At 48.3% G+C, this 22,464-nt stretch overlaps 2 protein-coding genes across 4 annotated transcripts in view; both read right to left on the bottom strand.

Moving 5' to 3' along the window:
* Positions 1-4,662, bottom strand: part of CHMP4B (charged multivesicular body protein 4B) — a 60,441-nt gene extending 55,779 nt beyond the window's left edge. Inside the window, exon 1 of the mRNA XM_004462518.4 lies at positions 4,358-4,662. Within this exon, the coding sequence (XP_004462575.1) occupies positions 4,358-4,547 (190 nt within the window). The 5' untranslated portion in view covers positions 4,548-4,662. The remainder of the gene's footprint in view (positions 1-4,357) is intronic.
* Positions 4,663-4,796: 134 nt separating this feature from the next.
* ZNF341 (zinc finger protein 341) overlaps positions 4,797-22,464 on the bottom strand; it is a 50,662-nt gene continuing 32,994 nt past the window's right edge. For 2 of the 3 annotated variants that reach the window (XM_058286916.1, XM_058286918.2), the window contains 5 exons: positions 19,709-19,805; positions 17,729-17,861; positions 13,295-13,406; positions 12,960-13,030; positions 8,645-11,107 (listed from right to left, as the gene is read on the bottom strand). In XM_058286916.1, the coding sequence (XP_058142899.1) occupies positions 10,578-11,107; positions 12,960-13,030; positions 13,295-13,406; positions 17,729-17,861; positions 19,709-19,805 (943 nt within the window). In that variant the 3' untranslated portion in view covers positions 8,645-10,577. Of the gene's footprint in view, positions 4,929-8,644; positions 11,108-12,959; positions 13,031-13,294; positions 13,407-17,728; positions 17,862-19,708; positions 19,806-22,464 lie in introns of those variants that run through there. The other variant, XM_058286917.2, reaches the window with a different exon arrangement.

The raw sequence follows: 22,464 nt of genomic DNA, 5'->3' as shown, positions 1-22,464 counted from the left end.
CCAGAAGAAAAGGTCTCCAGATTGAGTTACATCTCTCAAGCCTCATTTTCCTCTGAATATAATGAGACTAATGACTCACAAAATGGTTTTTATCCATTTTTAATAAATATTAGTGAGTATAAACTATGTGCCAGGCACTGTGCTAGGAGCTAGGGAAACCTCAATGAACATAGCCATCAACAGCCTGCTTCATGGAGTTCACAGTCTTAGGATGCTATGAAGCTCTTGCAAAAAAAGGAGTTTCACAAACCTCAAAAGACTACATAATTATGAAGTATTGTTCCTCTTCCCATGTTTCCTAACTTGGCTATAGGTATCACCATCCACCCAGCTGCCCAAGCTGTAAACTTGGGAGTCATCCTCAACTCCTCCCTCTCCATTCTGCCTATCCCACAAATCTAGCAAATCGCTAAATTTCTTTTGAGTCTCCTTCAGAAAAATCTCTGCCATGCATTATTTCTCTTCCAATCTTCAATGCCTTTACTCTAGGCCTTTTGTTCTGAATGACAGCAAGTCCCTGATAATTTCAAATCTCCTTGCAACAATGGTAATGGTAAGCATTTATTGATCACTTACCTTCTGGTGAGCAATATGCTAAGAGCTCTACAAACACAATGTATTTTAATCCTACCAGTCAGATACGAGGATCCCAATTTGTAGAGGAGGAATCTGAGGTACGGAGTAACCTGCCCAAGGCACAGGGCAAGTAAAGGACAAAACTAGGGCTCAAATTCAAGTCTATGAGATTGTATCCTTATCTTCACTGGATTCCTGCCTGCAGTTCCTTCCTGGTCAGTCTAGACTTCTTCCTTTATGCTGCTGCTGCAGTGCTCTTTCAAAAATCCAAACTGATACATGTTTCTTCTGCTTTAAAAAACTGTCAGTAGTTCTTCACTATCTCCAGGTCAAGGTCTAAAAGCTGCAGGCCATCTCCCCAGTGTTATCTATCTTCAGTCTCACCCCACAGACTCCAGCCACAGAACACTCTCACTGCTTCCCAAACACACTAAACTCCTTACTGACCGACCCCACATTCTCCCTCTTCTGCAAAGCCTCCCTTGCTTGTTTCCTCTCCCAATAAGAACCTCCTCCAATATAGTCCACTTAGCTCCTATATGTGCTCCATGTACACATTCATATTTCAATACTGACTACTGTAATATTTCTTTCTCTCTCTCTCACCTACACACACACACACATACATACATACCCCTCTAGTCCTGAGTTCCTGGAGGGCAGGCATATGGTATTTTCATCTGTGATTCCCAAGGTCCCAACACAGTCTATAAGAGACTAAAAGAATGGTACATGGTAGTGTTAACACCTTCCAGCCGCTTCATACCTATCAGAATGCCCACTATTAAAAAGACAGAGAACTACAAGTGTTAGAGAGGATGTAAAGAGTTAGGAACACTTTTTCACTATTGGTGGGAATGTAGAATGGTACAGCCACTGTGGAGGACTATTTGGCAGTTCTTAAAGAAGGTGAAAATAGAGTTGCCACGTGACCCGGCCAACACCACTAGTGGGTATATACCCAGAAGAACTGAGAGCAGTGACACGAACAGACATCTGCACACCGATGCTAATAGCAGAGTTATTCATGATTACCAAAAGTTGGAAACAGCCCAGGAGTCCATGAATAAACGAACAGATGAACAAATTGTGGTGTATCTACACGATGGAATATTATACAGCTATAAGAAAAAATGGAGTTGGAAAGCATATGACAACATGATGAACCTGGAGGACATTACGTTGAGTGAAACAAGCCAGACACAAAAGGACAAATATTGTATGACTCTGCATTACTATGAATCAAATATATTGTGTAACATATTACATGATTCAAAAAAAAATGTATAGGTATCCAGTACATTTAATTGAGAAATGTATGTTTTTATTCAACTGTGTTTTTCTTTTGTTTTTAATTGTTTATATTTTTAATTAAATGTACAAAGTTGAAAAAAAAACGAACATACAAACAAAAAAAAACCTCATAGTCTCACTGCACAACCCTAATAAGCAGATAAGACCTTTCCCACAGAGGACCCTAAAAAGAAGGGCAAGTTATAATAGCTTCTGTCTTCTCAAAAAAACTCTCAAGACAAACTGCTTTCAGCAAAATTTATTACAATTAACTGAGACTGGTCCCCCACAGTTCGGCAGCCTCTGTTCAAGTCTCTTAAAAGCCAATCTGATCACCTCTAAAACTGCAAAAATTAAACTAGACCAAAAGACCACAAAACTGCCCTCTCAGATGGGAGATGAGGTAAATTGACACCCTTCTCCACCATCCTGCAATAGGGGATACCTTCCAAAATGCAGACTAGTAAAAACTGACTCTAATTACCATGGACAGTAAAAAATCCTGATTGAGGGAAGAGTCATCAGAGCAAAAAGCTATAGATAGCAAAATACAACCCTGCTCTCTACCTCTAGTGTTTCTAGTGCTAGGAATGGAGTTCAGGCCACAATAGCCTCCTCACAGCCCTGCTCCCACCCTCACCACCCCACCCCAACTTCCACTCTCCAAAGAACAGCCAGAAGATATTTTTAAACCATATTAAAGATTAAGACATGCTGCTGTATAGAAATCTCCAACAGCTTTTTCATCGCTTGGAATAAAATCCAAACTCTTTACAAGGAAGTTCATGACCTATCTACCCCACACCCCCTAATGTCATACCACTCACTCTTTCAATCACTACATTCCAGACACAGGGATCTCCTTTCTGTTTCTTAAAACAGGCCAATCAATCTCTGGGCCTTTTCATATACTGTTCTCCCTGCCTGGAAGGCTTCTCATGAAGACTTTTGCAGAGTTAGTTCCTTCTCAAGGCTCATTCAACTTGACCTTTTCAAATAGGCCTTCCCTGACAGTCTAAAGTAGCACTACCCCATTTTTTTTAAAGCACTTATCACTTTTTTAAAGCACTTATCACCACCAAACAATACTTTCTTCATTTCTAAATTTTCCTGTCTGTTGTTTGTCCTCTCTCCAATCAGGGTGGCAGCTGATTTGTTCACCCCTGGGAATACAGTATAATAGGCATTCAAAAATAAATTTCAGAATATTTATTGACTATGAGCAGAGAAGCATCCTGAGGATGGACTACTTTGTTCTTCTGTTAGAACAAAGGAAACATCTATTTAGCTCCAATATGTGCTGGGCACTGTAAATCCACAATCTTCCCTTCAGAGAGACAAATTCACTTGCTCAAGGTCACACAGCTAGGAACTAGCACAGCTGAGTTAAATCCTGTTTGTATGGCTCCTACAGCCCTCTCACCCTTGAACTCCTCTCAGGGGACAGCAGGATGAGGGGAGGGGTTGTCACTCTATGGTTCACATTCATATTGCTACAACAAGAAAAATCAAATATTTACAGTTATTAAGGCATTTCACATTCACACAACTTAAGAAAAATACAAAACAGCTGCCCAGAAAACCATAAAACAACAAGTGAAGCAACAGTGCCACACAGATTTCAATATTCCAACCATGAGTCCCAGTAGTGTGGCCTGGGGAGGAGCCAGAAGCCAATGGAGGAAGAGAGTGCATATTTCAGGTTCAGGGGGATGGGGAAGAGGTGAGTCACTGGCTGAAGGCTTGTGCTCAGAGGAACCCTGATAAGGCCAGGTTATGAGGCAACAAGAACTGAATCACAGAGTTGAAAGGCACCTCAGTCTTCATGGAGGACGAACCCTGGCTGATGGATGGGGAAACTGAGGCCCCAAGAGTGAAAGCAACTTATTCAAGTTCACTAAGCAATCTGATGGCACAGCGGGAACCAGGGGGGTCTCCTTCCCCCCCCCCCCCCCCCCAGGGCCCTTCTTTCTATCAAGGGGGATTTCTCAAGGAGAATTCTGAGTCAGCAGGGATAGCAGAGAGACCAGGGGAAGCTCACTGACTCCGGGGAGGGGTCGGGAGAGGTAAGGGGTGGAAACCAGGAAAGACACAAGTGTCAGCCAGGATGGTCTGGCAGAAATGAGCCAGGGAGTCGGTAGAGGCAGAAACTGGGAAGAGCGGAATGAGGGAAAATCAGAGAAGGAAAAGGCGGAAGAGAAAAGATAAAGGAGTAAGAGTGAAGGAAAGTAGTGCTAGATTATGGTCTGAAGCGGCCTGGAGCGAAGGGGAGAGTCCGAGGTGCGAGGACCGGAATTAGAGTCTGATGGTAGAAGAGTCCAGGGCTCGGGGAGACACTAAAGGGAGTGCGACGGGAAGGTCCCGGACCCGATGAGGATCGGAGGGGAGGCTGACGGGGCAGAGTTCCAAGGCCTCGGCGGACCCGGAGGAGAGTCTAACGAGGGTGGAGTCCGGGCCCAGGGAGTCTGAGGGAGCCGGGTTGTCTCACCGCGCTTGTTTTTGGTGCCGTGTTTCTTGGCGGCCGTCAGCTCCTGCTCGATCTTCTTTTCCAGGAACTCCTGCTTCTTACTTAGCATTTCCTCGGTGTCCCGCAGCCTCTGGATGGCCTCCTGGGGGGTCGGGCCGCCCTTGCCGGCCTTACCCCCTCCGGCCCCAAACAGCTTCCCGAACACCGACATGGTTTCTACTCGCCGCGCCGGGCTGCGCCGCCTGCTCCGGCTCGGCTCGGCTCGGCTCGGCTCCGGCGCCCGCTCCCAGCCGCGCCGCTCCCAGCCGCCGCAGGCCTCGCCACCGCCTCCGCCCCGCAGCTGGACCCGGCCGCGCCACCTCCCACAGGCCCCCACGCCCGGCCCAGCCGGCGTCAGGGCAACGCGCCGCTGACTACAACTCCCGAAGGGCAACGCGCCGGGCGCCCCTCAAATCTAATGGAGGGAGGCGCGCTGCATGCTGGGAGGCGATAGTCTTCCGGCTTAAGAAGCTCGGCGGCGCGCCTTTCTAGTCTTGCTGGGGTCAAAGGACGAGGTCGTATGCTGGGAAACGTAGTCTCCCAGGGACTCGCTCTGTAGGGGTAGAAGAGGAAGAGGAATAACAGTATTACAAATAGCTTTAACATCGTGCGCTTTCTAAGATCTAGGTACTGTACTAAGCGCCTTACGGGAATTATTGTATTTAGTTCTCACAACAAACCTGTCATAAAATACTGCTCCCATTTTGTGAATGAGGAAATCAAAACTCAGAAAAATTGAATGACTAGCCCTGCCTTTGCAAATGTTGCTCCCTCTACCTTGAATGCCTTTCTACTCTTTTTTCACCCAACAGTAGAAACCTAGTAGAGGCTAAGAGCCTGGGCTCTGGCATTAGACTAAAAGTTGAAAACCCACATTGACTACTTATTTTGGCAGGTTACTTGCCCCTTGTTGTGCTTCCCTCTTTTCAGCTGTACACTGGGGGAGAAAATAGCTGGACCACCTCAAAGTGGTGATAATGAATGGAAAGTGTTTACTTAGCATAGAGCTAGCACACAGTAGGTGCTCAAAACTGTGTACTGTATTCCTAGGTATTCTGGATCATTATGTGCAATAACAATTGAACCAAGGTGAGACCTGGAACTTTTAAATGTAGCGGAAGCGGTGAGGTTTCTTTACCCCTGCACTAAACAGGCCCTGCTGGGTGTGGGGCCACATTTTATTGTTTCTTTGTCCTTCACCACCTGGAATCACTTCTCCATTAGCAGTGAGGCCAAGTCTAGTAGCCTATAGTTCTACCAAGCACTATAGTTTGTAGTCTTGTGTAAAAACAAAAAGTAAACCAGTTTAGAGTGTAGGCATGAAATGTCTCCAATGGGGGGGGGAACAGCTTTTCTTTTTTTTTTTTAAGATTTCTCTCTCCCGTCCTCCCCCCCCCCCCCCCCCCCGCACTGTCTGCTCTCTCTGTCCATTTCCTGTGTATTCTGTGTCCACCTGCATTCTTGTCAGGCGGCACTGGGAATTGATGTCTCTTTTGTTGAGTCATCTTGCTGCATCAGCTCTCCGTGTATGGCACCACTCCTGGGCAGGCTGCGCTTTCGCACAGGGCGGCTCTCCTTGCACAGGGGGCACGCCTTGAGCATGGGACACCCCTACGTGGGATGGCACTCCTTGCACATGGCAGCACTGCACACAGTCTAGGAGGCCCTGGGTATCGAACCCTGGACCTCCTATATGGTAGGCAGAAGCTCTATCAGTTGAGCCACATCTGCTTCCCAACATAGTTTTTCAATGGGGCCTTTTTTATTCCTTTCTTAACAGATACGTGAAGTTGCTTGAAAATAGGGTTTAAAATTAATGAGGGCTTATGTGGACTTTTTTCCTATTATTTCACATACAAGTCTTGTCTCTTCCCCTAGACCATAATGTACTGCATATGGACAAAAACCATGTCTCATATTGTTGTTTTTTTTACCTGCCATAACCCTAGCCTGCATACTACATGGTTGTGCCCAGAGGACAGGGAGAGTCGTTTCCCTCAAACGTACAGATTGGAAGAAATTTATAAAGGTGACAGACATGCTAGAACTGTCAAGAAGCCACAGTAGCATGAATTATGAAACATAAGTCACAGTTGTGCTTATTCTGTACCTGAGTCAACACAATGTTCTTAGCAAAGTGAGAAATAAAAATGAGGAGGCTTCAGTCAAGCCACTTCATGGGTACAGCAACCCCTCCATATCTAAGCCATCTGTCCTCTCCAGTCATATCTAAATCATCCTGTACCCAAGCACACAGGTAGCAAAACACTTGCACCATGACTCAAAGAATGTGTGAACAGGCAGACACTGTAGACCTTACCACCAGCCCTCTACTGCTCTGGGGTCAATGAAGAATGATAGCAGAGCCCCTCATACCATAACTCTAGGAGTCCAGAAACACATCTTGGGAATATGGTAGCAGAACATTCAGAATTAATCTTGAGTACCACTTCCAAGCAATTGGTGGTGGCCACCTGGACAGCTGGGTTGAGAAATTCTGATATTGTAGGTTCTCACTCATATTAAATAATTAGAACAAGCAAATTCGCAGTCAGAAACTAGAATATACATTACAGGGGCTGGGAGTAGGGAATGGAAAGTGAAAGCTTAAATTTTACAGAGTTTCTATTTGGGTTGATGGAAAAGTTCTGGTGGTGGATATACTTGTCACCTTCTAATATTCTATGTAAATTTAGATTTTTGCTTCTTCCACTGGAATTTAAGCTCCACAAGGGAGCTCCACATATCTTTATTTTGTTCATGATGTGTCCAATGCCTAAACTATGCATGGCTCATAGTAAGTTCTCAAGGAATATTTAGCAAATGAACAAATGAATGGAAGACATCAGCACCCTGAGCGAACAAGGTCCACTCTAACTGTCTCCTTTTACCACCCCAGGGAGGCCAAGGGAAGAATCTGCCATATAGGCCAAACCAGGGCCCTGGGAGGCAACGTTTGAAAGAAAGGATACCTTCCTTTGTCCAAAAAGGGAGCTGGGAATATCTGGGACAAAGGACCAAGGCAGTGACCTGAAAAGTCTCAGTTGACAGAGCAGGTGTCCCATGTCCCAGGAGAACCGGTCAAACCAGTTTTGTGTCCCCTGAGAAGGGGTGGAGGTGGCAGCTGTAGGTGCTCCCAACCCCCAAGGCTGCCAGCAAGTGATCTCCCACTGTTTACTGGGAGCCTGGAGGATGGTGATCAGGGAGGTTAGCAGATTCCACCCTCGTTGCCAAGGGTGACTGGGGCGTGGTCAAGCACAGATCTCTGAGCAGGAGGCCAAGGCTCAACTTCAGGGCTCTGAGCTCTTTGTAGAATCACAGAAAATGAACTGAGGCCCAGAGAGGAAAAGGGTCTTGTCCAAGTTCTCATCATTGCATGACGGAGCCCAGACCCATTCCATTCTTCGTTGATGGAGCACATCCAGATGCAAAGCCTGCAATTTTTCCAGGGGTTTTTCCAGGAGACCCCTGAATGCCTAGGTCCCTCTTTATGCTATACTCTGTTATCTTGGGGCTCTGTCAGGGGCAGCTCTATTGCCAACTCTGTGTGACCCTTAGACAAGGGCCTTTCCCTTTTTTGCCTTCAGTCTCCCCATTTGCTCCCCTAGGAGGGGTTCAGCTAGGGAATAGCCCCCTTATAGTCTCACCCTAAAACTGCCTCTGCCTCCTCCCTTCCAGTTCCACCCTGTAACTTCTCTCCATCTTTCAAGGTCTCATCTTTTTTTCCCATCCTCCTATTCCCCAGCCCTGCTGTCTTGCTGAGTCCATTCACTGTGTGATCTTCTGTATCTATTTCTCTTTTTGTTTTCTCTTCTCATTTTTCTCCTCTAGGACTCACTGGGATTCAATCCTGGGGACCTCTGATATAGAGAGATGTTCCCTGTCACTTGTGCCACCTCGGTTCCTGGTTTGTTACGCCTCGCCCTGACTCTCCCCTTTGTCTCTCTTCTGTTGTGTCATCATCTTGCTGTGTGACTCACTTGCATGGGCACTGGCTCACCATGTGGACATGTTTTTTTTTTACCAGGAGGCCCCAGGGATCAAACCTAGGTCTTCCCATATGGTATGGTGAAAGCCCAATCACTTGAGCCACATCTGCTTCCCAAGACCTCATCTTGATACATCCCTGATTCTGTGGTTCTGCCACTTACCTGCTGACTTTGGGCTGTGTCACCTCAATGTGCATATTATTTCCTCATTCTCACCTGGGAATAATAGCTCCTACCTCAAAATGCTTAGCAGAACAGTGCCGGGCATGATCGTCCCTAATCAATGTTGGTTCCATGTTTATTGGCAAATGTGTGTGCATGTGTCCAGAGACAGGAATATAATTTAAACAGTTGTTAGGATAGAGGTATGGTTTTTAAGATTTCCTTTAAGGTCACTGTTACAATTAAAAAAAAAAAAGTTTAATGTTCCATTATGTAGAGAATAAAGTCCAAATTCCTCAGTCCAACATCCATGCTCTCTGATGTCATCAACCCATATTACAATACAGCAAAGTGGCTAAGAGTACACGGAGGCAGACCACTCGGGCTCAAATCCTGGCTCTGCCACTTATTGGCTGTGTGAGCTTGGGCAAGGAACTTTGCCTTTCGATGCCTCTGTTTCTGCATTGCAGATTGAGGAAGGTCACAGCAGCCCCAAGAGAGCTGCAGGTCTACAAGAAGGCTTGATTCTCACCATCATCCACCCTCTGCCCCCAGCTCTCTGGTCACCCTGGACCATTCACTGGCCCCAGAACATGACAGGCCTTGCACTGTCATAGCTTGAGGTCTTTGCTCATTGCCTTGCTCTTATTGGACTGCCTTCCCCGGTCTATCCATCAAAACGCTCCAAGCTGAGGTCGCTCTCAAACGCTACCTCTTCCAAGGAGCTTTCCTGGCCCCACCACTCCCTCCTCTGGCCTTCTTGAGGGCTGGCTACACTTATAGGCCTCATCCCCACCAGCCGTGTGCTAATGCCTCATCTGTACCTCACACTGCACCACACGCCTCCTGTGGATGTCAGGCTTGGCTCTGAACTCCAGCCCTGAGCCCCTACACAGATGTGAGAGACATGCCAGCCTTCCATCATCAAACTGAGTCAGACAGCTTTGCCTGTCCTGTCCCATCTCTGAGCCCCAGTTTCCTTTCCTGTAACTGAGGCGACCCAGTTAGTTTGAGGAGGGTGGTTGTGAAAATAAAACAAGAGAACATTAGTCAAGGTCCCCTTTCTCCCTTCCAGACTCCTGATAAGTCTGGTTTGCTCCCCTCTCCCCGGGCTAGCTGGGGTGGGTGGTGGGCAGTATCCTGCCCATCCCACCACCAAGCAGATGCAGCTGAGGGAATGTTAGAAGTGCAGCTGTCCCTGAGGCCTGCTCAAGATGGACTTCTGGTTCTGGGGAGTTTCTGATTCCAAAGGGTTTGGGGTGAGGCTCAGGATCCTGAGTTTTCAAAGTGTGTGTAACCCCGTCCCCTGGGTGTTTCCACCAACCATGTTCTATTATAATCCTGTGCTGGGAGCGCCAAAGCCTGCTCCTTCCTTTCTGACCTCTTCATGACTAAGCGGGGGAGGGGGCAGCCAAGGCAGAGGAATGGGAGGTGTGGGGGGGGCCATGGGACTCCTCAGCTGCAGGTGCCTCGGGGGTAGGAGTGCTGCCACCCAGGGGCTGTAAAAGGAAATCTAAAGAGGCTCAGGCCTGAGCCATTTGGACCCATGACTGTGATAAGAACATTTATTGAGCTGGTTACCATGCCGAGCCCTTTTTCATCATACTGGATCCCCACGACAACCCTATGAGGTAGTACTAGTATCAGCCCCATTGTACAGATGAGGAACCTGGGGCTCAAAGCAGTGAAGTGACTTGCCCAAGGTCACACAGCAAATGAGTGGCAACTCTTGGATTTGAAGCCAGACCTGGCTGATACCTGCAGTCTAACCACAACACTCGAGTGCCTCCTAAATGCCTACATCACAGAGCTGTCTTGAGGATGCTGTGAGGAGCTATATGTGAAAAGGTCCAGCAGAGAAGGCTCCGGCCATGCCAGGTCTACCAAAAGGCAGCCAGGTGGGGTGGGCAGGCCTGCCCTGTCTTCTCTCCTAGGCTGCCAGACTCCTGCCTGGACCAGCCAGACCCTGGGCTGCTCAGGCTCCAGCTATCTTTCTTGCCATTGCTCCCTTCCTGGGAGCCGTACAATCTCAGCTCCCAGAATCCTGTCTATCACTCCGAGGCCTGGATGTAGACGGGCACAGCGAGCATGGCGCACGGGCCCTCGGCGCCCCCCTGCAGCTCTGCCAGAGCCAGGTTGGAGCCTAGCCCCTCCGCATGTCCGGGCACCACCAGCTCAGGTTCCCCACCCACCGTGCCACCCACCACAATGGATAGCACGGCATCTGGCTCAGCAAAGGGTGGCTTGCCGGGGACAGCTTCAGGCACCGCCCCAGCCCCTGCGTCCTTCAGCTCCTCCAGCCCCAGTGGGTCGGGCAGGGGCGTTGCCACCTTGCGCCCGCCACTGCTGCTGCTGCGGGGGGTTGCTCTCCGCCGGGGGGGCCGCCGGGCTTGCAGGTCCTTGTCCTTTGGGGGACCGAGGCGGCAGCGGTGATCCTTGAGGTATTTGTGGCGGGAAAAGCCCTTGGCACAGCCAGCACAGCGGAACTTGTAGTTGCCAGTGTGGGCACGCTGGTGCTCGGCAAGGTGGGCGCGCCGGCTGAAGGCCTTGCTGCATAGGGCGCACTTGTGGAGCTTCATGCCTGGGGAGCAAGGGGCAAGTTTTTAGGGGCCGCCCAGGCCACACCTTGATGTGGAACCTGCTGCACTTGGAATAAAATCCAGTCCTCACCTTGGCCCACAAGCACCTGTGCCATCTGGCCCTGCCCCCCTCCAACCTCATCTCCTACCTTCTCCCCACCCCTCTGCACCAGCCACACCCCTGCTCCTCAAGTGCACCCAGCTGCCTCCTTCCTCTGGGCCTCTGCACTTGCTCGTCCCTCTGCATGGAGCTGCCCACTCAGTTCCTGAGCCTTGGCTAATGTGCCATGTTACCACCTGGTTCAGGCCACCCCCATCTCTTCCCACCACAACCAGAGCTGCAGCTTCCTCTCATCTGCCTGTGTCCTCCCTGGTTGCCTCGGGGCAGCCAGAGATCTTTGTAAAACATGGATGACCATGACAGCCCTTGCTGCAAACCCTCCAGTGATACCCAAGTTCCCCACAAGGTCTGTGCCGTCTGACCTCCTCCCCTCCCCATCTGCCCCTCTACCTGCCTGGTTTCCCATGCTCCAGGCCTCCATCCGCCTTTCCTTGCTTCAAATGCCTCCCCGTATTCCTCCCTGCCTAAGGCCTTTGCATTTGCTGTTCCCTCACTCCAGAAGGTTATATTCCCAGCTCTTCTCATCCCTCGGGAGTCAGCTTTCAAGACACCTCCTCAGGGAGGCCCCCCTGGTACCCCACTTTCATTCTCTGCCCCGTCATCCTGTTTATTTCTGTTTCCACACCTGCTATACTTTACTGTTAGGTATCTAATTTGTTCGTTGTTTTTCAGCCCCCCTCACTAAGCGCTAAGCTTCCCCAAGAGGGCAGAGCTAAGGTTCTGCCTGTCTGATTCCCCCAATCACACTCAGTGCCTGGCACATGGCAGGTTCTCAAAAAGCACTCACTGAACGAATCACTGATGTCTCCATGGCCACGACAAAGTCAACTCCAGCCCACACTCACCCTGGGCCAGGCGCCATTCACAGATGCCTTCAGCCACCTCAGGCTCCAGGATGGAGGCTCAGGGAGGGCCATGACTTGCCTGAAACCACCCAGCAGGGAAGTGGCAGTGCCAGGACTCAAACTCAGGCCCTCTAACTCCAAGAACTCAACCCACTCTCCCAGTTCTCAAGCTTTCTTTAGCCACTGAATCCTTTCTCTAGTCCTGTGGTTCTCAACGAGGGAGGACTGGACCCTCCAGAGGACATTTGGCAATGTCTGGAATCAAGCTTGGTGACCACAGCTAGAGGGGGGACGCTGCTGGCAGCTAATGGGTAGAAGGCAGGGATGCTGCTAAACATCCTACAATGCGCAGGACAGCTCCCAGCACAAAGAATTATCCGGCCCAAATGTCATTAGTGCCAAGGCTGAAACACTTTTTTCTGGACCAAACAGAAATAGTATGTGGAAAGCCGGTCAAGCTGCTCGGGGGAAGCAGCAGCCTCTGGGGAACCTCTGTGGAGCCCCTGGGAACCTCAGGAGTGCTTTGGAGACCTGCCAGACATCCCACCTGCCCACATGCCCAGAGGACACAGGAACCTTCCTGGTCATGTCTTGGACCCAGCCAGAGTCTGGTCACCTCCACAGCTGACCCACACCTCTATCACACCTCTCTGACTTCCATGGGCTCTTCCCAGATCTGATTTACCTCTGTACTTTCTGAGGACCCTCCCAAAGGGCTGGCTCACAGCCCACGTGAGTGAAAGTCTATCGATGGAATGAACCAGGCAGGGACTAGGGAGGGAGGGAGGAGGCGTGAGCACGCAGCTGCCAGGCAGTGCTAATGGGGTGTCCCTGCTCTTTCTCCTCCTGGCAGGCCTGGCCTTCCTGGTAGCCCCTCAAGCCGCTTACCGGAGTGGGAGAGGATGTGAGCCTTCAGCTTGTCCGGCCGGTTGAACTCCTTACTGCAGCCCGTGTGTGTCCTAGAAGCCAAAGCCTGGTCAGGGGGAGCTCACTAAGCTTAGGACCCTCTTGACAGTCCCCCCACTGGCCCTGAACACAAGGGGCACCCTTGTCTCTTCCAAGGATGAGCAAGGAAGAAGGGTAGCGCGTGAGACAGGCAGGGGCAGGATGGGATAAAAAGAGAGCAGAACTTTGCTCCCCAGACCTGACATCTTTCTGTCTTGCCCTCCCTGAGGACCCCCCCCATGGGGGAATCCACCCCCTCCTCCCCAGCCTCTACTCACAAGAAGGGGCATTTGTATTTCTTGAATGGCTCATGGATCAACATGTGTCTCTTCAGCTTGTCCTTGCGGTTGAATGCAGACTCACAGACAGAGCATTTGTAGGGCTTCTCACCTGCAGGAAGAGACGAAGGCGGGGCATGAGCTCTGTGTGGCGGAGTATGGGCATGGGGCACAGGGTCACCACTGGGCTTCTAGAGCCAGCAGTTCCTCTTGGGAGGTGGCCTGGGGGAAGAGAGTCTACATTTCTCATGTTTTTGTTTTTCACCAAGGAGAAGGGGCTATTTTAGATGAGGTGATCAGAAAAGGCCTCTCTGATGAGTCACCATGTAAATTGAGATCCAAGGTTGTTAAGGGAGCTGCCATATGGAAATCTTGGGCCCTGAGGTGGGAACGTGCTTGGTGTATCTGAGGAACGACGGGGAGGCCAATGTGACTGGAGCATAGGGAGTAGAAGGAGAAATAGGCAGGAGGTGAGGCCAGCGAAGCAGCTGGGCCAGACTGGGAGGGCCTGGAAGGCAAGGCAGGAACTTCATCTTTTACTCTGAGCAAGATGAGAAGCCACCAGAGCCTGACTTTTTTTTTTTTAGGCAGTACAGGGGGTTGAACTCGGGACCTTGTACATGAAAAGCAGGTGTTCAACCACTGAGCTACACCCACTCCCAAGAACTGGCTTTCGATTTTAACAGGCTCTCCCAGCTGGTGTGAGAATGGACTGAGGGGGTGGGGGTGGGGGGATGAGGTGAGGGTGGAGGCAGGAAGGAGGCTGGTGCAACAACGGGAAGTGGCTGGGTCCTGGCTATGTGTGGGAAGTAAAATCAGTAGCTAAGGTATTGGCTGTGGGTGTGAGAGGAAGAGACGAGTCAAGGATAAGGGTAAGCTGTGGCCTGAAGAACAGGGCACCATGGCATTCCCTGAAGGGGTCCACCATGAGGTCATCTGCTGGGATCCTGGCAACACACTAAGAGGTAAGTACTATTGTTATCCTCATTTTTTAGATGAGAAAACAGGTTCTGAGACGTGGAGTGGCTTGCTCAAGGCTCGTGTCTAGTGTCTGGGGGAACTAAGCTTCCAGCCCAGCAATGTGACCTCAGATCATCCTCTGGCAGGAGAAGGTAGAGGGGGCCCATCCTCTATGTGTGTGCATAGCGGGGAGAAAGGACCGCTCTCACCTGATGGGGCCTGGGATCACCTGAGTAGCCTGCAGGAAATCAAGGGAGGAGCGTGCCAAGCTCCAGTAGGATTACAATTTGCCCTTTGGAAAAGGGCTGCTTCTGACCTCTTTTGATTTCCTGATATTATTTCCTCTCTGTGCTCCCTCTGGAATGAACAGATTGCTTATGAGTAATGCCAACCCTGTGGTTAAGGAACTTCTGGTCCTTACAATGGAATGCTCTGCAGTCATTAACATGATCAAGGTTAATCTGTGTTTCCCGATCTGGAATGATCTCCTGGACATATTACTAGTGAGAAATGAAAGCTGTGGAACAGCTTAACAGAGTGCCAATTTTGTTAGAAAAAAATACAATCCCTATAACCCCCCAAAAAACCCTAGGCCATGTATGATTTTTTTTTTTAAAGATTTATTTTTATTTCTCTCCCCTTCTCCCCCCACTTCTCTGCTTTCGGTGTCCATTCACTGTGTGTTCTTCTGTGTCCACTTATATTCTTGTCAGCAGCACTGGGAATCTGTGTCTCTCTTTGTTGTGTCACCATTCCTGGGCAGGCCGCACTTACGGGCCACTCCTTATGGGGCGCACTCCTTGTGCGTGGCACTCCTCTATGCAGGGGACACCCCTGCATGGCACGGCACTCCTTGCATGCATCAGCACTGAGCATGAGCCAGCTCACCACATGGGTCAGGAGGCCCTGGGTTTGAACCGTGGACCTCCTATGTGGTAGGCGGACATTCTACCCATGAGCCAAATCCGCTTACCCCATGTATATTTGTACATACACAGAATATGCACAGAGAGTGTAAGAGGAGGATACATACCAAACTGTCAGTAGTAATTAAGATATGAAGGGAGTATTTAACATTTTACTTTATATTCTTCTATATTGTTTCCATATTTATAATAAGCATGTATTACTTTTGATTAAGAATAATTTTAAAAACTTAAGAGAGGGAAGCGGACTTGGCCCAGTGGTTAGGGCGTCCGTCTACCACATGGGAGGTCCACGGTTCAAACCCCGGGCCTCCTTGACCCATGTGGAGCTGGCCCATGCGCAGTGCTGATGTGCGCAAGGAGTGCCGTGCCACGCAGGGGTGTCCCCTGTGTAGGGGAGCCCCACGCACAAGGAGTGCACCCTGTAAGGAGAGCCGCCCAGCACGAAAGAAAGTGCAGCCTGCCTAAGAATGGCACTGCCCACATGGAGAGCTGACACAAAATGACGCAACAGAAAGAGACACAGATTCCCATGCTGCTGACAACAACAGAAGCAGACAAAGAAGACGACGCAGCAAATAGACACAGAGAACACACAACTGGGGTGAGGGGGGAGGGAGAAAAATAAATAAATAATATTTTTTTTTTTAATGTAAATATAAATCAATTAAAAAAAAAACTTGAGAGAGCAGTTTGGTAATATCTATCAAAATTACCAATGTAATGTTTTAACCTAGCATTTCTACCGCTAGGAATATATAGCGCAGCTAGACTCCCAAAATCTTGGTAAAGGACTCACACAGTTGAAAAATCATTTAAGTGTCCATCCATAGGGGGCTGGTAAATCCACAGAGAAGAATACTAACAATCGTAAAAAAGTGCTGTTAGGGAATATCTTTAAGGTGTATTTGTACGTGAAGAAAAAAGGTACATAATATAAGGGATGTTGTGTGCCTATTTATGTAAAAATGAGCATGCATGTTGCTAAAAAGTAAGCATAAAATAGCACTGGAATGACCCAGACTAGACTGCTAGCATTATCTCTGGGGAGGGGAAAGGGTATTTTTCAAGCTACAAACTGTTGTTGGTTATTTTAAAAATTAAAATTGAGGGAAGCGGACATGCCTCAACTGATAGAGCATCCGTCTACCATATGGAGGGTCCAGGGTTTGATCCCCAGGGCCTCCTGACCTGTGTGGTGAGCTGGCCGACGTGCAGTGCTGCGGTACACAAGGAGTGCCGTGCCATGCAGGGGCATCCCTGCATAGGGGTGCCCCACACACAAGGAGCACACCTTGCAAGAAGAGCTGCCCTGCGTGAAAAAAGCACAGCCCTCCCAGGAGTGGCACCGCACACAGAGAGCTGACGCAGCAAGATGATGCAACAAAAAAAGAGACGCAGTTTCCCTGTGCTGCTGGATAATGCAAGCAGATGCAGAAGAACACACAGCAAATGGACAGAGAGAGCAGACAATGGGGGGGAAGGGGAGAGAAATAAATTAAAAAAAATTTTTTTTTAATTTTTTAAATTTAAGATTAAAATTGAACAGAATACAAAAAAAAAGCAGTTTTATGAAATTTGTGTTTCCAAATACTCTGTACATATATAAGTGTACACAGAATTGTAATATATAATATGTATTTTTACTGTAGGTCTTATATAAAATATTTTAAAAATGAAAAACACTTGAATTAGTAATCTGAGATAGAGGGGTATTAATTTCTATTATCTATGCTTTTGTACTATCAAGAATTTTTTCCTCAGGTTTTCTCCATCTTTGAACCTTTTTCAATACTTCATCTTTTTCAATTAAAAAAGCTAAATAAGGGAAGCAGCTGTGGCTCAATCAGTTGGGCCCCCATCTACCATATGGGAGGCCCTGGGTTCGTGTCCTGGGGCCTCCTTGTGAAGGCAGGCTGGTCTGCGCGCCACAGAGAGCTGATGGCCCGTGCACCGCAGAAAGCTGATGCAGCAAGATGACGCAACAAAGGGAGCAAAGCAGACACAGGAAAAAAAAACACGTAGTGAATGGACACAGAACAGGAAAAAAAAAAGCCACAAAGGGGGGGGGTTAAATAAATAAATCTTTAAAAAAAAAGCTAAATAAAAAATTATTTTAACTAATAAGAAAACATTTAAAGACTAAAAGAAAATAAAATGTAAGTATGCCTCAACTGGGGAACCAAGGAGAGGGGGTTTCGTTCAGTCTTGTGTGGGAGTTTTGCAACGAGAACGGTGCCCCTACCCAGAATGATCTGAGGCCCAGAGGGTCTGAGGGGGGCTAACTTTTGGGGGCAGAGTTAAGAGTGCTCCCCTCACCTCCAGGGAACCCCTGGCTCACAAATGAAGGCAGGAAGGTAAGAAGTCAGGAAGGGGGTGGGAAGGGGGATGAGAAAGGGGCTGGGAAGGGGGATGGGGAGAGGGATGGGAGAGGAGCTGGAGGGGGCTGGGGAAAGGGCCAGCAGGGGGATGGGGAGGAAGGACAGGAGGGCACTAGGACGGGTGCTGGGAGGGAACTGGGTGGGTGGGTGAGGTCCAGGGCACCGACCTGAGTGGATGTGAGCATGCAGCTTGAGGTAGTGCTCCCGCCGGTAGAACTTCTTACACACCTGGCACTTGAACCGGCCCCCACTGCCGTGGGTGGGCAGGTGACGCCGCAGGTAGCGTTCGCAAGGGAACACCTGGCAGAAGAGAGGACTTGGCTTCATGTCAAGTTCTGGCTCTCCAAGCCTCCCTGCCCTGGTCATCTTTGAGCTCAAGGGGCCCCTCATTTCAGCCCCTATGGAGACACCTTCCTTTCTGCATGCCAGGGACAGGGCTCACACTAAGGCTGAGTTCAGGAACTTACAGTTCTCACCACTCACCATAAAACATGCCTGCTCTGAGCTTCCCCCCAGGCTATTCCTTCTACTCAGAGGGCCTTTCTCCCTTAGCCTGACAAACTCCTACTCATCCTTCAAGACTGAACTCAGAGCTCACTGATTCTGTGAAGCCTTCCCTGATTCCCCAGTGTACCACCAAGCAAAGCAAATTCCCCCCTTGAACATCCACCCCATTTTATAGTGCTCTGATACAGCATATAACCCACCGAATTTCAGCCCCCTGGTTACACAAGGAGCTCCTAAGGGTAAAGAGGGACTTTAATTTTCCAGGACAGGGTCTGAATCAGATGACTGGCAAATGAATAGATGAACAAATAACTGCAGAAATAAATGGAAAGATATTAAAAAGTCAGAAAGCAGAGAGCTAATACCTTTTTCTCCCCCAGGCACAGGAAGGACATTCATTCATTCAATTCATATTTTCATTTCATTCATTTCAGAGAAGTCATCAAGAACACAGACCCAACTGCCTCATTACTTATTAGTCCCACCATTTCTGAGCTGTGAGATTTTTCTGTGCTTCAGTTTCCCAATCTGTGTAACAGGGATAATAATCGTACACCTACCTCCTAGGTATACTATTTAATTCTCACACCAAATGAGTCAATTCACATAAAAAGCTCAGAGCAGCATCCAGCACAATTCATGATACCCTTTTACTTGGACCACACATTCCAAAGCCTCAAATTATGGTTTATCATTAGAAACAGCTACCATGAAGCAGAAGAAATGAAAAAAGGGCTGTCCTGGAAAATCTGTCTATATATAAGGTTATAAGAAAATGAGGAAAAACAAAGAAACATGTCAAACACACCAAGGGGATGCAATCAGCAAAATCCAGAAAACTCCACAAGTTTAATGGCCCAGTTTTAAGAAATAAATTGAAAGGAAAAAAAAAAAGGGGAACATGTAGAACATGTAGATTAATAGAAATTATTTTAATGTCAACCAATTGCAATATATAGACCTAATTCACACAACTTTTTTTTTTGAAGTACCAAGACCAGGGACTGAACCCAGAACCTCGTATGTAGGAAGCCAGTGCTCAACTACTGAGCCACACTGGCTCCCCTGAGTTGTTTTTTTTCATTTGTTTGCTTATTGTTTGTTTTTTTTGTTGTTTTTAGGAGGTACTGGGAACCAAACCCGGGACCTCCCATGTGGGAAACAGGTACTCAAACACTTGAGCCACATCTGCTCCCCAAACAACTTTTTAAAAATTATGATGTTTTTGAGACAATTAGAAATTTGAACACTGCCTGGATATTTGATATTAAGGGCCAGGCTTTAGTGAATGAAGGCTTCCAAATATACCGCAAAGAACAAATAATAACAATGATAAAAATGAACCAGTGAGCTGGGAGGCCTCTGTACAGACTTCGGGCATGGGCCAAGGGGAGGTCTGAGCCTACGTCGGCAAGCCTGGGCTGGCCCAGCAGCTGCCCCCAGCACGGCCCGCTCCAGGTCAGTCAGGCCAGGCACAGCTCTTCCTCTTCAAGGAGAAGGTGTTGTTTGTGGATGCGGCCCTGAGGCCTGCCGGCAAGTACTGAGGTCAGAGGGGAGAAGGAAAGGGTGAGGCATCCCTGCCACCACCCCGGTGCCTGCCACAACCGCCTGGCCCTGGGAAAGAGGGCAGTGGCACCCACCTTTTGGCAGTGTGGGCAGGGAAAGTTGTGTGTGGCGGTCTGCAGGTGGTGCTCCAGGGCCTCAGGGGTAGAGTATTTGTTGACGCATTTGACACACCTAAATGGGAAGGAGCGGGAGAGATAAGAAAGGAGTTTGTGAGGACTGGGCTTTCCCAGCAGGTGCAGCAACCAGGCTTTCTCCCAGGGCCAACATTAGGAGGCAAAATCCTAGATTTAAGTCATCCTCAAATCTGTCCACTCTTCTCGCTTGCCACCGTCTCTATCCCAATCAAGCTTCTACCGTCTGTCACACGGACACATGCAACAGCCTCCTCACTGGTCTCTCAGCGTCGCTTCCTCCCTGCCCCCTGTAGTCCTTTTTCCACAGGGCAGCAAGAGGGAACCTTTAAAAAACGAAAATCAGATCATGTTGTGCCCTTGCTTAGAATTCTTCACCTTGACCTAATGACCTGACTCTCTTCCACCTCTCAGACTCACCCTTCTCTACTCCCTACCTCGCTCACTCTACTCCAGTCAACCTGACCCTCTCGAGTCATTTCCAACGTTCCTACCTCAGGGCCTTTGCCTGTTCTTGCTATCTGGAACACTCTTCCCCTAAGCATTCCCCCAGGAAGCTCCTTTTCCTTCATGTCTCAGCTTAAGAGTCACATCCTCAGAGAAGTCTTCCCAACTACCTTGCCTCTTGTTTCTCCCACTCTCTACCCCTGGCCAATGCTATATCACCCAGTTTTATTTTCTTCTTAACATTTATCATCTGAAATTATTTTATTTATTTGCTTACTTGGTTATTTTCTGTCTCTTCTACTAACAAATGAGTTCTGGAAGCAGGGACTTTATCTGTCCTGTTCACAGCCTGCTCCAAGCACCAGTGAGAATCTGTTACATGAAAGAGTCAAACAGACAGGGATCCAGGCCCGGTTCCTTCCTGTCTCTGACCCTCAGTTTCCTCATACACAAAATGGAGGTAAGAATTCCAAATGGGTATGCCCCTCATTCTTCTTTTTTAGGGGGTACCAGGAATTATACCCATGACCTCGTATATGCAAAGCAGGCATTCAACCACTGAGCTACACCCACTCTGCTTGTACATTTTAAAGACTGTCACAAGAATCAAAGGACACAACTGTGCTGAACAGCTCACAAACCACAAAGCACTAAAAGCAGAGTCTTTATTCTTTTTTTTTAAGATTTTTTTTTTATTTCTCTCCCCTTCCTTCCCACCCCACCCCCCAGTTGTCTGCTCTGTGTCCATTCGCTGTGTGTTCTTCTGTGACCGCTCCTATCCTTAGCAGCAGCATGGGGAATCTGTGTTTTTTTTTTGTTGCGTCATCTTGTTGTGTCAGCTCTCCGTGTGTGCAGCACCATTCTTGGGCAGGCTGCACTTTCTTTCCCGCTGGGCGGCTCTCCTTATGGGGCGCACTCCTTGCACGTGGGGCTCCCTTACACGGGGGACACCCCTGCGTGGCACGGCACTCCTTGTGCACATCAGCACTGCGCATGGGCCAGCTCCACACGGGTAGAAGAGGCCCGGGGTTTGAACCGCAGACCTCCCATGTGGTAGGCGGATGCCCTATCCATTGAGCCAAGTCCGCTTCCCCAGAGTCTTTATTCTTACCATCCTTGTGGCTAGCATGCCTTCGAGACAACAGTTTCAGACTGCAAAGCACTCTGAAGTAAGAAGAGACCCAGCCATCTCCCTACCAAGAAAACCCCTGCCCAAAAGTAGACCTGTTTATGATGATACCAATAAGGAAATGCCAAAGACAGGAATGTGGGCCCTGCCATTCCTTTTTTTTTTTAGCCTTTTATTAGAATATTGGGCCCTGCCATTCTGTACACCAATGTCACATGTGGGAAACCCACAAGCAGGCTGTGCCCAAGCCCCTCAGACCAACTCTGAAAACCATGTGCTAAAGGCCTCCAGGTGGCAGGAGAGAAAGAGGAAACAGAGTTAGGAGCAGAGCAAAAGAGAATGTGTGCTGCCAGGTGGACAAAGACCTAACAAGTTGGTGAAGACAGGAATCCCACGTGTTATAGTGGGGAGGAGATGTAGGCTGGTTTGGGAGGTAGTTTAGCAATAAGCATTAAAATTAAAATTCTATGCCAGAAATACCACTTTAACTAAATTATCCAAGTTAACATCACTAGTAACAAATGGTGGACAAATCAACATTCTGTGTTCCCTGAGATGGAGTACTGAGAAGGACACCCAACGTGTGTATCCTAAATCTAACCATAGATAAAATTAGACAAACCCAAACTGAGTATATTTTACAAAATAACCGGCCTGTATTCCTTCTTCAAAAATATCATGGTCATGAAAGACAAAAAATGAGGAACTTCTAGCTTAACAAAACTAAAGAGACGTGACAATTGAACATAACGTGTAATTCTGGATTAGATCCTAGACCAGAAAAAGACATTTTTCCCCCTTTTCCACTAAAGGATACTATTGGAACAATTGGAAAATCTGAATAAGATCTGTAGATGAGATAACAGAATTGTATTGATGTTAACTTCCTGACTTTGATAACTATACTCTGCTTATGTAAGGGATGAGCCTTGTGTTTAGGGAATCCACACAAACAGCAAAAGGGAAAGGAGCATTATGTCTGTAAATCATTCTCTGATAGTTCAGAATATGATACAGCAAATGTGGTAAAAAATTCACATTTGGGAAATCTGGGTGAAGGATATCTATGGGAATTCTTTGTACTATTCTTGTAACTTTTCTGTGTCTGAAATTATGTCAAAAT

The sequence above is a fragment of the Dasypus novemcinctus genome, chromosome 24 (assembly GCF_030445035.2).
Source record: "Dasypus novemcinctus isolate mDasNov1 chromosome 24, mDasNov1.1.hap2, whole genome shotgun sequence".
NCBI lineage: Eukaryota > Metazoa > Chordata > Mammalia > Cingulata > Dasypodidae > Dasypus > Dasypus novemcinctus.
This window is presented reverse-complemented; position numbering and strand designations above follow the sequence as displayed.